Source organism: Ascidia mentula, chromosome 4 (assembly GCF_947561715.1).
Source record: "Ascidia mentula chromosome 4, kaAscMent1.1, whole genome shotgun sequence".
Lineage (NCBI taxonomy): Eukaryota > Metazoa > Chordata > Ascidiacea > Phlebobranchia > Ascidiidae > Ascidia > Ascidia mentula.
This window is the reverse complement of record NC_138569.1, coordinates 7,233,050-7,253,309: the sequence shown is the minus strand read 5'-3', so window position 1 is coordinate 7,253,309 and position 20,260 is coordinate 7,233,050. Positions and strand designations below refer to the sequence as shown.

Here is a 20,260-nt window from a genome sequence, read left to right as displayed (position 1 = left end):
AGAACCATTTTAAATAACATCTGTGTATTGAAGCTAGAAGACTATTTTAATTTACATGGAACTGGAGGATTATTTTAAATCAGTGCTCTTGCTCTTCAACGTTTTCGGAGTCATGGAAGTAAATATTGCGGAACCCTTTTTTTGTCACTAAGAAAAGAAAACATATTTTCCACCCACATACTCTTCGTATGTGTATGTATTGTACAACATAATATATCAGTGTACACGCAGTATTTAATGTCGTTAATGTCATGATTTATAACTTACATGGAGCCTTAAAGTTGACGGAACACCTTGAAATGCTTGACAGAACACTAGGATCCCCCGTAGACTATATTGCAATAAGCTTTGTCAGTGTATTGTCAATGCGCAACTAAGATAACATAAAAATCGCCAAAATTTTTTTTTTGTAAGCGAATTAAAGTAAATTGCCGATAGTATGTCAAGTCATACTTTACTCAAATTACCGAAATAAGATACTTTGCAATGCTCGATACTTTCAGGAAAGGTAAACTAATGTTAGTGCAAGTGACGTATTTTCTACGATATCGGCTTGTTTTACTCCACTAACCAAATTCTGTAACATCCTTGCATTCAATGAAACTACCTCAAGAAAAGCCAAGAAAAATAATAAAATATGCTTGTTTGTGTACTTAGTTGTTGATACATAATTGTGACGTCATAATGAGTGAAAGTGTTGTGCGTTGATGGTAGTAAGTATTCCTTCAATTTATCTGCGCTCTCTCTGCGTCGACCAGCTGCGCTAAGAAGAAAGGTTATTTTCCCACAGGGCGTGTGGCTGATCGATGCTGTAGGAGTAGTTGGTTGTGTGAGTTTTCCCTAACTCCGGCATTGGGCTATTGCAATGCTTAAATTCACAGGAAGTATGCACTCTGTAATTTAATTCTGTTTTTTTTTGCTGAGATTAAATCCAGCAACATTAATGAAAAGGAGAAAAAATATTCGTTTTCGTGCAGGATTGTTTTAATTAGTTTTTATCTGCTAATATTTGTTAATTTATTCCAAAATGAAGATCTGTTTATTTACCACCATTGTCCTTGTATTGGCAACAATAGCAGGTATGTAAAATGAATAAATGTAAAAAAAAACATTGCTTTTGTTACTTGATTTGTTGTAGGCTAGTAGTAGCTAAGAAATTTTTTTGCTGTCTATTTAAGAAATTCCTTATAATGTTAATGTTATTTCGATAGATTCAGCCAATGTAGACATCACCTCAGCCAGTGCAACATCTGGAATAGTACTTAACTGCACAGGGGGGTCGTCTGATTATTACCAATGGACTTACAAGAATATGGTGAATGTTACAACACAACTTCAAAATTCAACCAACAGCAACTACATTGTAACGAATAGCAAAAGTGTGGGAACGTACAACTGTTTACAGTCAGAAACAGTGATCGCATCTTACAATGCAATAAGTATGTTTTGTTGCTCGAGCACATATATAATATGTGTTAAGGCTATAGGTGCAATGCAATTTTTATGTTGATGTTAAAAAAAAATAATAGAAAGACAAATCTGAATATATATATGAAGGTAATGTAAAGCAGATTTAAACAAGTTGCTTTAAAATCCATTGAAGTGAAAAACAAAAAAATGTCCAAATTGCTGGATTTGCTATTGGTGCATATATTACCCAAACTATAGAATGGCTCAAGTAATAAATCATGCCTAATATTTTTCTATGAATCTGTAATTTACTATTTGCTTTCACTGCCATGTCGTAGTTGATAAACTCACCTGTTTTCTTTTCAGATTTGACAAAACCTGTGATTGTACATAAAGGCCACTCCATAACCTTGACAAAGGGTGAAAAAAACAAGACCCTTGTTTGCAAATCATACTCCTACCCAAAAACTAACTTTACTTGGCTGCTGAACTCTGGAAATGTGGTATGTGTGTTTTTTTGATTTGGTATGTTGAACAAATCAAAAAAAAAAATTTTTTTTTTCAAAAAATCCTTGTATATTAGGACAAACTTTTGGCTACACATGCCAATTACCTCATCACTAATGGACAGGGAATGTCAACTCTTACCATAATGAATGTTAAAGACAACAGTCGTGGTGATTATGTTTGCAGGGTACAAAACCCTGTTGGTTCCAAAGATGTAAGTACTGTTCCAAAATTGAACCTGTACATGTCACAATTGTAGCTTGAATGATATTGACAAACCTATATGCAGGATTACCATTGGCGCAGAGCCGCAGACCAATATATAAACAAGATGCTTTGTGACGACAAAGTAGATTCTTTTTTTATTTTGGTCATTGCCTATTTTGCCATGATAATTATGTCTTGACCCTTTATTTGGTTGTTTGCTTGTCAACATGAGTGATTTTTAAATGAATTACTAAGAGCACCAGTTGCCAAAAAGCACATTTTTGTTTTCTAACTTAAAAAACACCATGTGGCAACCCTGTCTAAGTCTGTTGCACTGAAAATACTGTGTGTGGGTTCTGGGACCTTTGTGAAGTATATATGCCTTTTTATGTGATGCAGATTCTGGCATGCAGACATATAGTATATATGTTGGCATCAAGTCAGGTGGAATGGGTTATGGGTATATACCAGTTATGCTATGTTTAGAGTATATATATTTATCACAAAATGTTGACTTCATATTCTTTTTGTTTCACCCAATAATTGTTTAACTTTTCAAATGCTTTTTCAAATTTTTTTCAAGTAAAAAAGGTTAATTTTAAGTTCCCTGGTTAAATTAGTTGCCTAGTTGACAGGTATTCCTGGCAGACAAATAATATTAAATACAAGTACAGAGATAAGGACCAGAACCAGACCCATATCACTTAACTTTTAATGAATTAATCAAATTATGTGACTCAGTCAACACTAAAATACTACTGGGACCAAATCAAATGTTTTACTTGATTTTAATATTGATTTTTCTTCTGCTTAATCAGTTCAATTTCCCTAGTGTGGATAGTTTCAGCACATGCACAGGTTGCAATTTGCTCATTATTGCAGATATATTTGAGGCATAATTTGCAATAAGAATTTAATGTATCACTTTTAATAATATTATTCTTGCAAATCTGTTACTGATCTGCCACAAACCATTTGCGAATATATTGTTCTATTTATCTGGCACTGAAGTGTTTAAAATCCTTTGAATTTAATGATAATGTGTTTGCAAGAATTTTTCATTGGAGTGAAGTTATTCAAACATAACAAACATTTCTAATTGAATAACTATACCCATGTGAAGTTATTCAATTACAAATGTTTGTTAATAAACGCAACTTGAATGACTTTGCAGCCATTTGCTTATATACAACATGTTGTTCAATGAAAAAAACATTTTAGCAACACTTTACAACGAATTTGTTAACTGGGCAACTGATTTAAAACAAACATTTTGCCTGATGATTTACCTTCAGAAATAACTCATTTTATTGATAAACTCATCTCGTTTATGTCACAACTAAAATAAAATATATATAATAATTTATATGTGTTTTAACAGTCTTCAAAGGTATTAATCAGAGTCCATTCACCAACTGCTTATCTCTGGCCATTGATTGGTATCATTGCTGAAATAGTCGTTATCATCTGTATCATCCTGGTTGTCCGAAGACAGACAATTGCACAACAAAAAGGTATGCTAGATGTTAGTTACAATTTATAACATCTAGGATTAAGCTGTGGCAAAGGTTCATGGCTTTGATTTTGTACATGGGGGTATATATTTTTAATCAGACCCACTTGTTTTGTGACACTAGATATTGTGAATATTTCCCCCTGAAATTACGATTACAATTGGGTTCTGTAAACTTTAATCAAGCCTTTGTTAAATGTAAAATATTTAGTCTGAAGGGTAAATGTCACGCTTTACCGTTAACATAGTCCTTGGATTATTGACGTCATTCTATTTTACTAAAACATTTAAAGTGCATAATCTAGTTTGAACAGTGGCTTGTGTCCTTTGAAAAACTTGACTTCCAGGTTCTATTAGCCATGCTAGTTTTTCTGATTTCTTATAAATATTGCAAAGATCACAATCCACATAAGGCATTGCACAATTGCATTGTGTGCTTGCAATTATGTCCATGGGCAACCACATGTTCCTGGATTTGCAAGTTCATTTTCTGTAGGTCCAAATTTATTGCAGGCCTTTGTGAATTATTGATAACACACAGCTGAAGGAACCACAGTAACCCATTGCATGTTGGCCTTGCCATTGTTTTTGCACATTCTAATTAATGCATACATGCTGTCACTGTTGTAGGACCAGTTGGAATAACAAGAGACAATTGTGCTCAATAAGAAATACCACCACCACTATACATTGATTACTTGGTATAAAGCTGAAATCACATTGCTGTTCCCGAGTGTTAACATGTTACTACCTTCAACTAAATGTGTAACAATGCAAAAAACATTTGGCAGACTGCGCCATTATGGCACTCTGTGCTCACCTGCAAATATTTTCTTTATTTAAATATAGTGCTAACCACATAGTTTTATGTTTCACAAGTTGGTTAGAGGTCACACTATTTTCTGGGACTTACGAATTTTGTAGTGGTTGTTGTTTTATTGTTAATTACATTTGGACAAAATACGCAAGCATCATTATATTAACAAAATTAAAGATAAGCTCAATAACATTTATTTTGTTTTAATGCAAAGTTTAACACAAATTGCTGTCAGTTGGAAACAAGTTATTGACTTTCAGTATTGTTTATGAGTAATTTTAGTTATTGTGCATTTCTTGAAAAACAGAGAAAATTTGCTTCTGTCTCTGTGCTGCATGTATTGTATATACTAATAGTTTTGTTGCTATTCCATCAAGTAGTTTTTGTCTATGCTCTGATGTTAATATACCTACTTTAAAACGTTTTCAGAAGCTGCTGGTCAAGTGCCAAGTGCAACATCAGTGCAGCCGAACAGCTCCGCCCATCCTGACTTGCGCAACAGGAATGTACAAACCTAAACCCTCTGACAACCATCCATGCCCTCACACCCATGCTTCAAAAACTTTTTGTGTGTGTCATTTTCATTATTTGCTTGGTCTTAAACTAGCATCGGTTCCAAGTCATTGGCTTGTGTACAACTGCATGACTATATTTTTATATGAAGCCCTGTAGTCCTATTATAGATTGCTGTTAGCGACTGTACAATTTAATGGTAGCTGCGTGGTTTGAAAATGAGTTTGATACTTTAAGCGGGTACAATTTGCCCAGGAATAATTTTTAAGTGTAGTGCTTGGGATATATAGTTATGACCCTATGCAATAAGGTAGTAAATGTATACATTTACTCTAAGTTAGGCACGAATCCGCACTGTATCATCTTAGACTGCGGGTTGGTTGGATGTATTTCCATTTTTCAGGGTTTTATACTCACGTCCCTGTTTTCCCGATGCGTCCAATCAATATTGGTCTCCAGATTGCGGTTCGCGCCCTATGTTGAACGCATTGATTTTCCCTGCCCGCAATTGCATTGCAACCCCCCCAAATGCTTTGTTTAGGGCGATGGGTATCGGCTTGATGGGCAATATGCTAATTGACCGCGTTTTGAGCTGACAGTAAAAATACGCGTTTTCGTCCGTCGTTTTGCTATTTCACAACTCTGGGCAGACGCACAAGCCTCTAGCGGGGTATTTCTGAATAGGTGTAACTATCCTTATGTCATATATATCGACACGGTAATTCTCAGCGAAACTCTGTAGCACTTGGGTCAGATTTTTTGCTGGCGGTTGGTTTGTACGTTTTCGTATATAGTTTTCTTTACACCTTTGCGTTATTTTAGCATGCGTTTCATTTTTTGTTCGTTCGTTGTGTTTTCTGTTGTGTTGAACTTTGCCACCACGCCAAACTAACACACATAACTTTCCCGCGCTTGGTAAGCTGATCTACTTTTCGGTTCCCAAAACTACACAACTTTGACAACATATTGAGATTACGGCATTTTGCACGTAGAAATTTAAATAAACCAACATCAACTGGTTTCCTGCTTCATGTGTGTTCGTGAAACAGCTTTGCACTGATGTTATCGTTTATATAGGTTTCCCACATACCCTGACCTTTTATGTTTGCCTAATTAACCTAAAATCCGGCAACCATAATGAATCTCTAGATGGGTAAGTGTTGGTTTGGCGATAAATTTCGCCAATACATAAAGTCCAGGAGAATAAAATCGGCATCAGAGTCGTAATCGGGAGTCCCTTCACTTTTTAAATACCAAGACACTGTGCGAGATGGAGGGTGGCTGCCTCTAATGCTTCTTCAATGGTGCAACCTGCGGCGTCGTGAAAGTGTCGTACGCAGTGCCGCATGGTGGCAATGCTTGGGAAAAATACTGCGCTTAGATCAGTGTTTCCCAACCGGTGGTACGCGAAAGGCCTTCTGGTACGCGAGGACGTTTAACAAAAATGTTTGATGCGAACAAACTTACCTGTACATCAAAAGGTTGCAACTATTTAGAAATCATATACTCCGATACGGTCCGGTCCTCAAACAATGCGACCAAAACAAGGTTTAACAGCGTCACTACATTCATTAGTGCCTTTTTTTTTTCAGTAAAACGTAGGTTGTTCGCAACAACTGTCAAGGGCTTAAAATATGATTCGCGTTGGAAACCAATAATGGCTTAGTTGTTTTACAGAGTGACAAATCATAACAGTATAAACCTTGGGTTTACATATTTTGTAAATAACTTAATTAGTAAATAAGAGTAGAAACCTGAGCTTGGATGGTTTTCACCAGCAGCTTATATTATGAGTTGCTGGTGGAGCGGCAAAAGACCAATTTTGAATTAAGGTGAAAACCGACAAGCGAAATCAGTTGCACGTATATGGTAGTTCTTGAATATATTTTTGCAGCTGCAGCCTATGTATATCGCGTTACTGAAGGTCTCTACCCTACCTAACACGAACTTTTAATTATTCGGTTACTTTCCAAAGTGACCGCGTTGGTCGCTCTCATTTACGCTTTCTCAGGGTCCTTTCCGTTGCTGGCGGGCAGGCTATACTGCCATATAACACATTATTACATGTTATCCAGTACACGTGCAGAACGGTTGCCGGAGCATTTTTTTATTTCGATAAATTATCTGGCAATTGCACGTGAAATTTACGTCATGCTGGCACAAGATGGAGAATAGCAAGGCACAAGTGGTGAACAAGTGATAGTGTAGTGATGATATGGGCCCAAAACCTTTTCGCGCTCTTTTTGTTAATTTTCCCCAAAAAGTATGGCGTTTTTTTGATTGCTACATCTCTCGCTGTGGTATTACCGAGGCGTGTACGTAAATTTCGCTTCATGGTGCCGCAGTCTAGTTTGGATCTCACAGATTCCAATCTAAAGAAAGCTTACTTTGCAAAATGCGGATTTCGTTTGGCAACAAATTTAGGAACTTCTACCGCTATAAAAATACGTTGTAAGTGGAAACTTTTTTGGAAACTCATCACAGAAAATATTTTTGAAAAGGAATGAAAAAAGATAATGCCATCTTATATGTACCATTTGTTGGGGCAGAAAATTAACTTGTAAAAGCCAATTATGTTGTTTTCGATATACCTTCCGCATAATAATGTGCGTAAAGTGAACGGCTTTAAAGCGGGCACCATAATCTATACATGGATAAATGGCTATGAATGTAGGAAAAAGTGCTCAATTGGGGAAAATCCAAGTAAACGTCAATCAGCAACAGTTGGTCGGTGCAATGGAAAAAGGATCGAAGGCACATTCTCCCGCAATAAATGTCGCCAATACATGAAGTTCATCGTCCAGGAGAATAAAATCGGCATCTGAGTCGTAGTCGAGAGTTCCTTTACGCTTTTCAATACCGAGACACTGCGCTGGATGGAGGGTGGCTGCCTCCAATGCTTCTTCAATAGTGCAACCTGTGGCCTCGTGAAAATGTCGCACGCAGTGTGGCATGGTGGCAATGCTTGGAAAAAAGTTTTTACAGTGTTTAGACATTTTATAGGGCAACAGACCAATAGTATACATTAGTTATTTTTATTATGTTTTTAAACAAATTCATTATGTTGAAAATACAAAGTGTAAATATATTGCCATTGTCTTGTACTTGGTTTCAAGTCTTAATCAGTTTGAACACTAACCTCCCAGCCAGGGTGTTAGTGCCATCCAAATATGCTGCATGATCGTGTATTCTGATTAGTTGCTGACCAAGCTTTTTAACTCCAGGTGAAAGACCCATTGCCGAAATAGCATCAGTAACCAGTATCAAACCTACATAAAACACACCAACAAGCTGCAGATTGATAATTAAACATGTGTGTTTCTGTTAAAATGTTTTCTTTGGGAGCAGGCTTCTGGTTCTCAACAAAATAGTTGACTTGTTACAACAAGAAAGTTTACCGTCTGGGTGTGCCCTATGCGCTATCCTAAGTGCAGCAGGATTGGTGTGGATGCCATCGGCAATCATTCCATAGTAAATTTGCTGGTTGTCTGGTATCTCACTGCTGGTGAGAAGCCCAACAATGCCAGGATCTCTGCAATGCAAAAACTTATTTCAAGTTTTCAGTCTTATGTCAATTTTAAGTTTAAAATGGAAATACAGTAGCACAATTAACAGACATTTGTGATACACGCGTCGAATATTTACCTGTGGTGAAATGGCAACATGGCATTAAACAAATGTGTGATCAAACTTGCTCCCTTTTGTACTGCTTTTTCTGACTGTTGGAGATTGGCCATTGAGTGACCTTAATCGAACAGAAATATTTAACTCAACAGCGGTACATATTTTTGTGCAATTCCTCACAACATGACAGTAGTTGCACCACAATACATAGTGGTAAAGACAAATGTAAACATGCATGTTACACCACAGTTAAAAGTACGTCAATAATTTACTTGAGAAGAAAGCAACATACCTAATGATACAACAATACCCTTCTCTTTAAGTTTTGGTATCACTTCACTTGTGTGGTCCAATTCCGGGGCAATTGTGACAATTGCCACATTATCCAAGCCTCCGTACATCTCAAGTAAGGCGTCAAAACTATCCAAGTTTTTTATGTGATCCTCAGGATGTGCGCCTCGTTTCTCAATGCTTATAAATGGTCCTTCCAAGTGCACCCCTTAAAGCAACAGGTTCAGTAAATGACAAAACATTGTTAATAATTTAAGTTTTTAACAGACCCAAAATTCCAGCTCCAGCCAGTGTTCCATCCCTAATTTTTATTTGAGGTAAAATCTGTGCATAAAAATTTTGAATAAAAAGTTTTCCGGACATGTCCACATGTTAAAGCCAAACACAAACAAAAGTAAGTTTATTGCCCGGTTGAATTAGAGATTCACAATATACCTGCTTGTAAACAGATGGTGGTGATGTGACAACAGTGGGACAGTATGAAGTAACACCATACTGTAACAAACCATAGGATACTTTTTTTAACCCTTCCTCTACACCAGTCATATTGGATGAAAAGTCAAATTCAAAAGCACCTGGAAATATATGGTTTTTAGCACCACATAACAACCCACCATGTAGTCAACCATTTAGTTGTAAATCGATGTATCCAGGGGATAATATGTGATCTGCACAATCAATTCTTCTGTCAGGAATTACACATTCATCAAAAAATAACTTCCGTGGATTTTGAATCTTTCCATCTCTTACCCAAATATCTTCTCTACAATAAAGTAAAATTGTTTATGAAATGCACTGAAAACTTTGTAACTTGCATGATGCATATTTTAAACATTTTTTGTAAACATTAATTGCACTGACTAACTTAGGGATGGTTTAAATATAGGTCTATGTAATGCATTAGTTTATTTTATATGCATGGATTTATAAAATTGCAAAACTGGATCTCTGAGCACAACATTTGTTCAGCCTTGAATGTAAGTAACCGGCCATGCAAAAAATATGTATGGGTACATTGTACTTTATTTGATGATTCTATCCAGTTACAAATGATAAATTTGTTGACCATTGCCCACTTTTGCCATTGGACATCATGTCAGTGTCAGCCTGGCAGCGTTAGCAACAAATTGCCCACTAAAGTTTCAAGTCAAAAATATACTATTGTCCCACCGTATGAGTTTGTGTTTCCACAGAATTCTGCAGTTGTAGTACTGAGTTAACAATCCAGGCATAGCAAAATATGGAGTTTTCAAGACTATACTTTACACATTCACGAGTCAAAGCAAACAATAGCAATCATTAAATACACCAACCCCTAATTTACGGGAAACCCCCCAAACCCGTCAGGCCAGTTTTTCCAATTATTCTGTGGTTTTTACGGGAAATAAACATAAATGGTTTGTTCATTTATTGAAACCGAGCAACAGGGCGATGAGAAAATGCAACTAAATTTCCAATTTTGACGTGTGACGTATGTGAGAAAAAAAACATCGTTTATGTGCACTTTTAAAAAAATATATATTTGCCACGTCAGAATTTCCTAAAACTCCGGCTCTGACTCGCTTTATCTAAATGTGCCGATAACTTGAATAATATGGAGTATGACGTCACGAATATTTGGATTTTATTGAACACCTTGGTGCAATAGGATCTGAATCTGAGTAATTTTGGTTTGCAACATGCCTAACAACTGGACGTCGGGCTACCGAAGTCGCATAAACGAGGTTGATGAACAACCACCCACATGCCGCGGGTTGCCGACCTCTGGAGTAGGGCATGATTGTGTATGACATCTTTGTAACAAAACGGCATTACAAATATTCGCTCGATATTACAGGTCCTAGGCACGTTTCACTGATATGCGCTTTTTTGAAGACCAAAAAAGGTGAAATCGAGTTGAGATAGTAGCTACATTCTCTTTATTATTCGGACCACGCATTTCCTAGGACTGGGCCAAACTGTAACAATCAAAAGTATATACCCCACAAACATTATAACCGGGTATTTATACAGTCATGGCCGTCCGCAGGGAGGGGCAAGGGGGGGCGCATGCCCCCCCCTGGAAAACAGAAAAAAACGCAAAGGGGCAGAAAATACTTCACCACATACTTCATTGATGGTTAATATTGTTTTTGTTGTGTTATTTTGCCATATCGGGATTGGCAAGAATGAGTAGCATTGTCAGATGATTTTTCCTCTGAAATACCGTTTCTAAAACGGCGATGTGACGATAATATTGCCCCCCCCCTGCTTTGTTTCCTGCGGACGCCCATGTATACAGTAGGCTATGTGGGGATTGTTTTCAGGTCTGTTACACTAGGCGTTTTATCTGAATATTATCTAAAAATATTTCATACTTTGCCTTTACTAACCTTTGGTAGCAATGGTTTTTAATAAAATAATGTAAACTGCAAGAAAGGAACAGTTTTGGTTCATGATAGTAGGGCAGAAAGTCCGACACTTCAAACATACGTTAATGTTAGTTTGTGGTGTTCAACCATAGAATACTAGAACAGTATTTTATGGTTCAATAATACTAAAAAAGCAGCAGCAGTAGCTTTTTATTATAGGATCAGCCTGGCTTATAATCAGGAATGTATATTTCGCCCCATGGGCATCTTCAGTTCCTGCAGTAAACATAGGTAATCTATGGTTCAACTGACTGTTCTTTGCTTTGTTGCAAAACAGAACTTGTTTTTTTGCACGACAAAGCAGTCATAAAAAAATATAATTTGTCATCTATCAAATTGTATTGTTGCATTATTAAAAAGCAACCAATCACAATTCATTCTACGGTCCATATGTCATGACACGTATCATATTGCGATCATATGCTGGCAGGAAAATGTCAGCTGTTCCATCTCCGTCCACATCACCTATTGCCATCGCACCAATTGTACCTTTCGATTGTTCGTAAATCTGAAAATGAGTTGCTATTAAAAACGTATTGGTGTCACTACCGAAGTTATAGTTACTGTGGTTGAGGTTTACGACCAGATGTTGGGATCTTCACTATCAGAGTTCAGCACAAAAAAGTTTCCTGCGTCATCACGGGAGACCATAATATAAGGTTTTCTGCAAATTCACAGATATCAAACTAACAGTCAGTTATTGAATTACATCTTAAACATCAAACTTACAACCCAGCTTCGTTCATTCCTTCAATCGGCGAGAATGCTGTCGCTGTTCCTGGAGATCCCTTCCCTGCTGGCGGACCCTTTTTGATGACGTCAGAGTAGTCTTGGAGCTGATAAAGTGTTTCGAAAATTTTGCCCCTGATCAGACAAAGCTGTAACATTTCTACAATCATATTTCTAAGTATTTATTCCTCAATATGGTTCAGGGGCGCCGAACGAATCATTTTAATGTAGGCCTACCTGATTCGGGATGGTTTGACAATCCTGATTTTCAGATGATCTTGATTATTTTCCATCAGTGTTTAGCCCCGGTACACTAAATATTGTTGCATTTGAAGTGCAATCGGCTGCAAACAAGTATATAGTGCAAAGAAAAATAATTGCTTATGTTTCAACAGCACATTTTATGTTTTTGAACAAGAAGTAAATTCCAAAGCAAGCTTTAATAAATAAGTATTTCTGATTTGTAGTAGTTTGTCGAGTTACTAACATGAAGGCTCAGTGAGCTAACCTCGTGAACGTTTTTTAGTGCCAGTTTTGCGAACACTCGAAACAAATATTTTGCACTGAGCTGCTACGAATACATTTAAACCTTATCCCTCAATATGGTTCAGGGGGGCCGAACGAATCATTTTATTGTACCTGATTTGGGATGGCTTGACAATCCTGATTTTCAGATGATCTTGACTATTTTCCATCAGTGTTTAGCCCCGGTACACTAAATATTGTTACAACCTCTTAGGCTTTATATTCATGGTTCCGACTTCGCGCCAAAAATGTGGGTCTGACGTCACAATGCTGCAGGTAAAGATTGGCTGAAAATGCATTGGTTTAGATGGGAGTTCTTCAATAAAACGCGTGTAGCACTGCGGTAAATCGTTTTGTGGGAATTTTGCATTGATGCATTGATGTGCGCGTTTTCTGTCTCGTTATAGGAACAATCGCAACATACGAAAAAAAAGACTTCAAATCAAATCATAAACGTGTTCTTCTGTTTCTCTAGGTCACTTTAGAAAGATCTGCGAGAGATTTTAATGTTAAAAAAAAATTCTAACTTTGAGAATAAAAAGACTGGCCCATACTGTTATTAACATTGTCATGCTTGAAAAAACGTTTCGGCAAGAACTTATGCCATCATCAGTTTTCTAACTTATTTGTCTGAACTAACAAAAAAACATAACAGATAAGCTTTAGTGTCCGTCTGCTGTCGGTTTCAAGACTTATTTGTCCCAATAAAAACGCACACAAGTTGCTGCCAGGCGCGCAAGATTTTTTTTTGACCACACCGGGATTTGATCCCAGGATGTCCTGGGCACGAATCCCGATTAGGTTTTTTTGCACGAATCCGCGCAAGATTGCCGTTAATTCCAGACGCTTTTCTTCGTCTCGCCTCTAAGCGTAATTTTTCGTTTTTGGTGCTTAGTATTTATATTGTTCGACATTTTTTACTTTGCTAAACGCAATTTTTTTTCCCACAAAAGCATTTAGGGTTGCGCTGCACGCATTTTAGTAAAAAACTCCTATATAACCAATGCATTTTCAACTAAACTTTTAACTGCAGCATTGTGACCCATTGTTTGACGCGAAGTCGGAACCATGAATCAGTGCCCTTGCAAGTTTACCTTTTGTATATTTTGATTATTTATGTTGTGGCCATGAGTTTAGCGTAAAATAATATGATTTTATTATTTTTATTCTTGATATTGACAAGTCAAATTTAGTCATGCGTTAAATGTTGTCAGACTGAAGGTACTTCACCGAATTGAGGAGGTTCCTGTTTGTTGCAGTCGTTTTTCTAAATATAGGTGACGTGGCCTAAGATAGGTTGCTATGATCATATGTAACACGTAATAGTGAGGATTTCAATGTTTTTTGTAAGCTGCATACAGATGATCAATTTTCTACCTTTCTGCCCTAATCAAAACACTAACCTTGACAATCTTTCCCGGACGAAGTTCCCAGCATCCCCAGATGTAGTAGGATATTCACAATGGGTTTTGAATGCACAACCTCCACTAGGTTTTTAGAGATAAAACAACAAATTGAAATACCTTTCACAGGGTAAAGTACAAAGAAATGCATTTACCTTATGTGCTAATTTGCTTGGTGATAAATGTATTCTGTCACAAATTGACGGGTGCATTTATGGATTTAAACCTGAATGCGATAAAAGACGGTCTTGATACATTTGCCAAGTTAGTCGAATCGGTTGAGTTAGCAGGAAAAGAATGCATTTACAAATGCCCTGCAGGTATCTGTTCATGTATATATAATAGTGATTTAGTAGTAAAAGTTTTTTTTTTAAACATATCAACTACCCAATCTGATTATTGTACCTTTCCTGGAGCAAATATTAGGTTAGGATAGATAAGGGGTGAAACTACATACCTTTTTTACAGGTTTTTACAAGTCTGTGAATAATTTACACACTCCTACAAGCAATGGATGTGGATCCCTTGGTGTTGATGTGAGTTCTTACATATGGCAAAAATTGCAGTCAAATATATATGTATACTCATGCAGGTGGATTTAAGTCATCTACCTACACTAAACTCCTGCTGTGATGAACATGACATTTGTTATGACACATGCAACAAGAACAGAGATGATTGTGACAAAACCTTTCATAAGTGTTTAGTTAATTCCTGTACTTCAGCGTCAAGCAGGAAACAGAGAAAACAGGGTGCTGTAATAACAATTGATGGTATGTATATATTTTTCGTTCAAGGTCTAACACTTTTAACTGCTCACAACTGTTAGATTTAACAGATGTAATTTCTTTACAGCTTGCAAGATCACAGCAGAGGTTGTGTACCAAGGTGTAACTGCATTTGGATGCAAATCATATTTAGATGCCCAGAGGGCTGCTTGCACATGTGTTCCACTTGCACTATACAAAGAATTGTAAAACTTATGTTTTTGATCATCTGTCATATATGCAATTTTGTGATTTTTGTCTTTCTTTTTTAGATAAGTTTTAAATTGATCGCTTGTTATGTTTTTAAAAGCAAGTAAACATTTTTCATTATGTTGTTATATGCTGTACACAAACTCTTTTTTTTCTACTTCCTGTTTTTTTTTTTCTAAGAGCATTTTTTTGAAATTTAGGACTTGATACTGTATTACGTACATTGCTAAAAAGATTTTGGTGCTTTAAAAAGTTTATCTTTGCAATGACTATGTTTGATGAGAGTGGCATACCATTGGAGCTTAACAAGCTGGTGCAGAAGTATCAAGCAGATATTAAAGAAAAGCTAAGCATTGTAGCAACAGAAAAGCAGTTGATTAAGGGTGAGGTTCTGATATTTTAAGATTAAGTGAACAACACAGACTGTGTTACACGCTGAATAACTTATATACTGTGCTTGATAGAATTAGAAAATGAAATTAAAGAAAAACAGGATGCAACCATTAAACTGGGATCAGAGAACCAGCAACTAGAAATGGCAATTCAGCATACCAGCTACATATTTGAAAACCAGAAACACCAGTTAAAGCTGTAAGGTGTTAGGGAATGTTGTTCAACAGCTGTTTCTTAATATTTGCTTTTTAGGTTGCAAGAGACTGCAGAGACTTTAAAAATACAAGTGAAGATGAGAGAAGAGGTGTTTGGAAATGAGCAAGAAACGAATACAAAGATTTTGTAAGTTGACCGTGTATGTAATGCAAACTGGAGTAAAGTGACAGTAATTTTACTTATGATCTGGTATGCCTGATATGCCACAATCTTTCCTGTAGCGCTGTTTCTCTCATAACAACCATGGAGTTTCATGCAAAGATAACTATTCTTTTTTGCATAATGCAAATACAGCTGTCACGCTGTAAAGGTGACCTGAATCCAAGTGATATTATATTCACATGTTCTTTGTCTCCATTTTAGTTTTTCATTAATAGAAAAAAAATTTTTCACCCCATTCCTAGAGATCAATGTGAGGCAAAATACCAGGAGTATCAAGAAATGGTGCAGAAACGAATGCAGCAGTATGACCAAATCCCAATGGTAGCCAAGTTTAGGGAGAAGCAAGGGGAGCTGATTGAGCTCCAACAAATAGTTGAAATTAGAAAAAAAGAAAATGAAAAGTTAAAGTTGGATATAGAGGAAACAAAAGCGAAGAGAGGTGGGCAAAATAGGTCATATGCTAATCCTGATAAGGCTTATGTCAAGGATGTTGCACCTAAATCTACACTTTCGGTACAAATTTTCTTACTCTATGTCCAGACCCTTCAAATCTGAAATACAAGACCATAGAAGAATGGGGAGTAGCTCTGTATCCTTTCTCAGTATTGCTTTGGGCTGTGCCAAAATGAGGCTTGGAAATCATGACTGTTTAGTTTTCTCCAAGGTTTAATAAGTGACCGTCCATCAGAGCCAGTGCAATATTTTTTTTTTAATTGGAATTTCTTCTTACAAATAGTTAATGTTTTCTTTTTTTTTCAAAATTGCCTCCTTGCTGATCACCTGTCACATTTTGGGCCTTTTAGAAAAATGACACCACTAAGTAAAACAGGCTGATCTATGTGTTTTGAAAACAATTTCACTGTGGCAATTATGTTAAATATTTTTATGCAACAAAAGTAGTCATTTGACTATAAACTCCCTAAGTCATATTAAAAGTTATACAAAATGGAAAGTGTATTCTTAACCCAAACATAAAAGAGCAAAACAAATGATAAAACTCAAAAAAGACGAAGAAGATGTCCCAGAGAGACTGAGGCGAATAGACAAGCTAAAGTTAGAAGTTGAGGATTTAGAGAAAAGAAAAAGGGAAATTGAAGCAAATCACCAAAAAACAGTAACAAACCTTTTGACTTAATAGCTAGTGGTTGTTTTTACCAGTTTACATGTGGGCTTTAAAATATCCATTACTTTAGTAAACATCAAGGGTTTTGTTCAATTTGCCTCAAGCAATAGTATAACGTTCTTTTCCTATTATTGTAGGAACAAGTTGTAAGACGGAATGTACTGGACAGGATAGAAAACGGATCAATATTACCATCCACTTCCATGAACTACAGCAATGACCAACAAAAGTTCAAACTCGCTTCAATGGTAATAGATCTAGATTCCCATGTAACATATACATAGTGGTTATTGATTTGTGTCACATGTATAATCAATGTGTCGATGTTTACTCTGAATTGCATTTTTGAGAACAACCCTTGTTAAATGATGAAGTAACTGGTTTAAAACCGAAAGATGTGTTGGCAGGTACCAAGGTTTGAAGGTTTTTTTAAAACGAAGACGGAAACAAACAAGCAACAGACTGGTTCAAGTGGTAGCAGTATGAGAAGTGGTTCGTTTAGCAACAGTTTGCCCAACATACCATCACTGTTCTCCAGCACAATTCCCATGAATATAACGGTAAATAAGTACTAAAATCCCTTTTCAAGTTGAAAACCCACTACATTTGGGATAAATATGATGAGTCATAGTCTGATATGTGCAGTATTTATTTTGCTACTAGACTGGTTTGTCTCTGAAACACAATGCCAAGTTTGTGAAGTCATCCATGCCTTGACAAGTGAATAAGTTTTAAAAACATATCATTTGAAATATCATGCCGTTGCATGAAACATTACTGTGTTCTCATTTGAAAAGTAGAAGATGACCATATTATACAGAAATCAATGGAACACTTGGATGTAAAAATACCTGCAACCAAACTGGTGTCGCCGAAGAAAACAGAAACTGTTACATCTGGAAAGGGAGAATGTGCAGGTCCTTCTATGCAAAGGAGCAGGTCTCTGTCCCTTCTTATACCACGGATAAATTCAATTAAGGTAGCTTACCAAACTTTTATTTCCAAAGTGTTTGTATTATGAATTTCAACATATATATAGCATAAAAATCCAGCATGATCGATAGATGATAGTTGAGATTGCCTAGTTTGGGCCTTCACAGTAGGGAGAACAGTTTTATGTTTTATCCTTCTTCACAACTTTATGTTAACACAGAAATCAGAAACAGCAAAGAGTACTTCCATGCTTGGACGTCCGTTGTCTGATTGGCTGAAATCTTCTTCCAGCAAAGAAACAAAATTAGCTGAAGGCAATGAGACAATGGAAGTGTGCAGTGCGTCTGTAGCTGAGATTAACAATAAAAAAAACATCTCTCCCAAAAAGTCATCTTTTACTTGTGAGCTTATGGTTAATTATTGGCTGGAGTTGTGTTCTCAATTTTATTAAATGTTTGATAAACTGTGTTACATGCATTTAATTGTTCAAAACATTTTCCTGCACTAAATAGTAAGTACAACATTGTTAAAAATCTGTCTATTTTCCAAGATGAAAGGCCTTCATTTAAATGGCCACAACTTCCAAGTATCCAGATGACCACTGACAAAAAGGTGACAGAGGTGCCTCTGATCAGACAAGTCCAGGAGAAAATGATACAAAAGAAAGCGATTGAACAAGGTGAAAAACTTCTGCAAGACCATGTAGTCAGGTTTGTTGCTATTCTGTGGACATGTCTTTGTGCCGTTGAATCCAATTTTTTGCCTCAAGTCATGTTAATAAAGAGGAGGAGGTCATGGAAGTGGTGGAGGATAGCAAACATCTCCCATCCCAGGAAGATGGAAACAAAGCTGGCAGCATGCTGAACTTGTTTGATGGGCCGGTGTATGATGTCCCAATGCCAAGTCCGGTAAGTTTCTCTCAGGCTTATTTGGTTAACATACAAACTAGAGAACAATTAGTGGCAGATAAAATCATTCTTACGCTAGAATGCCTCATGCCATGTAAAGCAATATGTTGGCATTGATACAATATGCAATAATGAGCATCTTTTCATTGCACGTTTTATTATCCAGGAGGAAGATGCCAGTGAAAAGCTGGACGTCATGAAATCACCAGCTTCAAGTAATTGCAGCTCGACCGGTAAGAGATTCTACCAATAGAAACATATGGGCTGAAACTAGGGACACAAGCAACAATCAGTGAAATACTTTAGTTGTGACATTACGGATACCACTTATATCTCCTTTTTATGAACGTTTTGGCCTAACACTGTATTTATTGTTTTTACTTAAAGCAATGGAAAACAATGATTGTTGAAAAAGACATGACATCCGTGACTTAGTGCTTAAATAACTTTTCTGATTTTTTAGCAACTACACCAGACTTAAACAGGAGCATTCTCGAAGAGCACAGAAAAATGCTTGCAGAAATAGAAAAATCACCTGGATTTGATTTCAGCATGGCATCAAACTTTATGTCAACAGGAGGGGGCCAGGATTCTTTTATGGTCAGTTGAATTGTAACTTTGCTTTTTGTCTTAACATATGAACTAAATGCATTATCTGTAGATACTATTAGATTCGCAGGCATGGCAGCCAAGCTGGATCAGCCACTTTTTCCTGAAAGTCAGATCCAGCTTAGTGCTATGCCTTAGCTGTTTTGCCGGCAAACCTAAAGATTTCAATGTGATAGCTGTGATCCCAACTAAGGACCTGCACCATGGGGGATATTTGTAAATATTAACACTTTACCACTGCACTTTTTGCAGATTGGTCAAAAAACACCTTCACCCCCAGTAAAGTCTAAACATTTCCAATTTGCTGTTCCTGAGGCACCAGGGCCGGGATCAAAGAAGAAATTTAAATCTCCAGAAAGCTCATTCTTCTTAAATTTTGGCTCGGAGAAGGTGGATGGGCAGCAGGACAGTCCACCTGACTTCAGTGCAAACTTTTCAGGATTTGGTGGAAACTCATCTCCATCTGGATTTAATTTTGGTTCCAATGTGGAGGAACCATCAACAATTGACAACACATCATTTACATTTGCTTTCCCCCAAGAAAGTGAAGCAAGCAGCAGTAGCGAATGCAGTGGGTCCAATTCAAATGGATTTTCGTTTGGAAGCATGTTTGGGAAAGAGTCCAATTCCCCTTCTGCTAATGATGGATTTTTCTCGTTCAACTTGGGTGGGGGGAATGATGTCCAAACTGAAAACCAAAGCATGTTTACTTTTGGATCAGAAAACCCTGAACAACAATCTGAATTTCTTTTTTCCACTGCTTTTGGGTGCAAGAAATGACGCAAGTTCAAATTGGAGTAATTTTTGTTTGTTTTGTACTTGAATTGTTTATCTTTGGTTCTATGCATTTTATTGTTGTTTTTAAAAACTTTTTGTTGGTTGCTGTTCCTAATAGATATTAAAGTATGCTATGATGGTACATACCAATACTATACATCAGTTGTCTAAAAAACATCACATTTATTATTCCTAAACTTAACAGGTCTGCA

The 20,260-nt window shown here is 36.6% G+C and overlaps 4 protein-coding genes across 6 annotated transcripts; 3 read left to right on the top strand and 1 right to left on the bottom strand.

Moving 5' to 3' along the window:
* Window positions 1-975: 975 nt before the first annotated feature.
* On the top strand, window positions 976-5,980 carry LOC145897038 (neuroplastin-like). Its single transcript, XM_082985196.1, has 6 exons — window positions 976-1,079; window positions 1,212-1,439; window positions 1,777-1,913; window positions 1,994-2,131; window positions 3,506-3,638; window positions 4,884-5,980. The coding sequence occupies exons 1-6, from the start codon at window positions 1,028-1,030 to the stop codon at window positions 4,970-4,972; spliced, it is 777 nt and encodes a 258-aa protein (XP_082841322.1). The 5' UTR covers window positions 976-1,027; the 3' UTR covers window positions 4,973-5,980.
* A 1,088-nt stretch (window positions 5,981-7,068) lies between these two features.
* LOC145897808 (N-acetylglucosamine-6-phosphate deacetylase-like) lies at window positions 7,069-10,193 on the bottom strand. The gene is made up of 9 exons (XM_082986254.1): window positions 10,053-10,193; window positions 9,509-9,645; window positions 9,318-9,457; window positions 9,152-9,206; window positions 8,884-9,090; window positions 8,613-8,712; window positions 8,366-8,499; window positions 8,107-8,236; window positions 7,069-7,931 (listed from the first exon to the last, which is right to left on the bottom strand). The coding sequence occupies exons 1-9, from the start codon at window positions 10,112-10,114 to the stop codon at window positions 7,682-7,684; spliced, it is 1,215 nt and encodes a 404-aa protein (XP_082842380.1). The 5' UTR covers window positions 10,115-10,193; the 3' UTR covers window positions 7,069-7,681.
* Window positions 10,194-13,838: 3,645 nt separating this feature from the next.
* On the top strand, window positions 13,839-15,173 carry LOC145897754 (group XIIA secretory phospholipase A2-like). Its single transcript, XM_082986173.1, has 4 exons — window positions 13,839-14,270; window positions 14,419-14,486; window positions 14,543-14,723; window positions 14,806-15,173. Exons 1-4 carry the CDS (start codon window positions 14,096-14,098, stop codon window positions 14,925-14,927), a joined length of 546 nt encoding a protein of 181 aa, XP_082842299.1. The 5' UTR covers window positions 13,839-14,095; the 3' UTR covers window positions 14,928-15,173.
* On the top strand, window positions 14,896-20,156 carry LOC145897753 (uncharacterized). 3 transcript variants are annotated; one of them, XM_082986171.1, is made up of 11 exons: window positions 15,506-15,518; window positions 15,573-15,662; window positions 16,959-17,069; window positions 17,229-17,381; window positions 17,642-17,800; window positions 17,975-18,155; window positions 18,305-18,464; window positions 18,524-18,662; window positions 18,829-18,895; window positions 19,126-19,262; window positions 19,524-20,156. In XM_082986171.1, exons 3-11 carry the CDS (start codon window positions 17,025-17,027, stop codon window positions 20,049-20,051), a joined length of 1,569 nt encoding a protein of 522 aa, XP_082842297.1. In that variant the 5' UTR covers window positions 15,506-15,518; window positions 15,573-15,662; window positions 16,959-17,024; the 3' UTR covers window positions 20,052-20,156. The 3 variants fall into 3 exon arrangements, with proteins under 3 accessions (XP_082842298.1, XP_082842296.1, XP_082842297.1); XM_082986172.1 differs by lacking the exons at window positions 15,506-15,518; window positions 15,573-15,662 and adding an exon at window positions 14,896-14,923; XM_082986170.1 differs by having other exon boundaries at window positions 15,175-15,662.
* Window positions 20,157-20,260: the final 104 nt, after the last annotated feature.

Excerpts from the sequence above, each read along its gene's own strand:
- LOC145897753 (XM_082986172.1), top strand. The coding sequence starts at position 17,025 with ATGAACTACAGCAATGACCAACAAAAGTTCAAACTCGCTTCAATG. Across the intron at positions 17,070-17,228 it reads AGTTCAAACTCGCTTCAATG|GTACCAAGGTTTGAAGGTTT; the intron begins GTAATAGATCTA and ends ATGTGTTGGCAG. Across the intron at positions 18,465-18,523 it reads CTGCAAGACCATGTAGTCAG|TCATGTTAATAAAGAGGAGG; the intron begins GTTTGTTGCTAT and ends TTTTGCCTCAAG.
- LOC145897038 (XM_082985196.1), top strand. The coding sequence starts at position 1,028 with ATGAAGATCTGTTTATTTACCACCATTGTCCTTGTATTGGCAACAATA. Across the intron at positions 1,914-1,993 it reads TGCTGAACTCTGGAAATGTG|GACAAACTTTTGGCTACACA; the intron begins GTATGTGTGTTT and ends CTTGTATATTAG. Across the intron at positions 2,132-3,505 it reads ACCCTGTTGGTTCCAAAGAT|TCTTCAAAGGTATTAATCAG; the intron begins GTAAGTACTGTT and ends GTGTTTTAACAG.
- LOC145897808 (XM_082986254.1), bottom strand. The coding sequence starts at position 10,114 with ATGCCTGGATTGTTAACTCAGTACTACAACTGCAGAATTCTGTGGAAA. Across the intron at positions 9,207-9,317 it reads CACCATCTGTTTACAAGCAG|ATTTTACCTCAAATAAAAAT; the intron begins GTATATTGTGAA and ends TTTTATGCACAG. Across the intron at positions 9,091-9,151 it reads GGCTGGAGCTGGAATTTTGG|GGGTGCACTTGGAAGGACCA; the intron begins GTCTGTTAAAAA and ends TGTTGCTTTAAG.
- LOC145897754 (XM_082986173.1), top strand. The coding sequence starts at position 14,096 with ATGCATTTACCTTATGTGCTAATTTGCTTGGTGATAAATGTATTCTGT. Across the intron at positions 14,487-14,542 it reads GTGGATCCCTTGGTGTTGAT|GTGGATTTAAGTCATCTACC; the intron begins GTGAGTTCTTAC and ends ATACTCATGCAG. Across the intron at positions 14,724-14,805 it reads TGCTGTAATAACAATTGATG|CTTGCAAGATCACAGCAGAG; the intron begins GTATGTATATAT and ends ATTTCTTTACAG.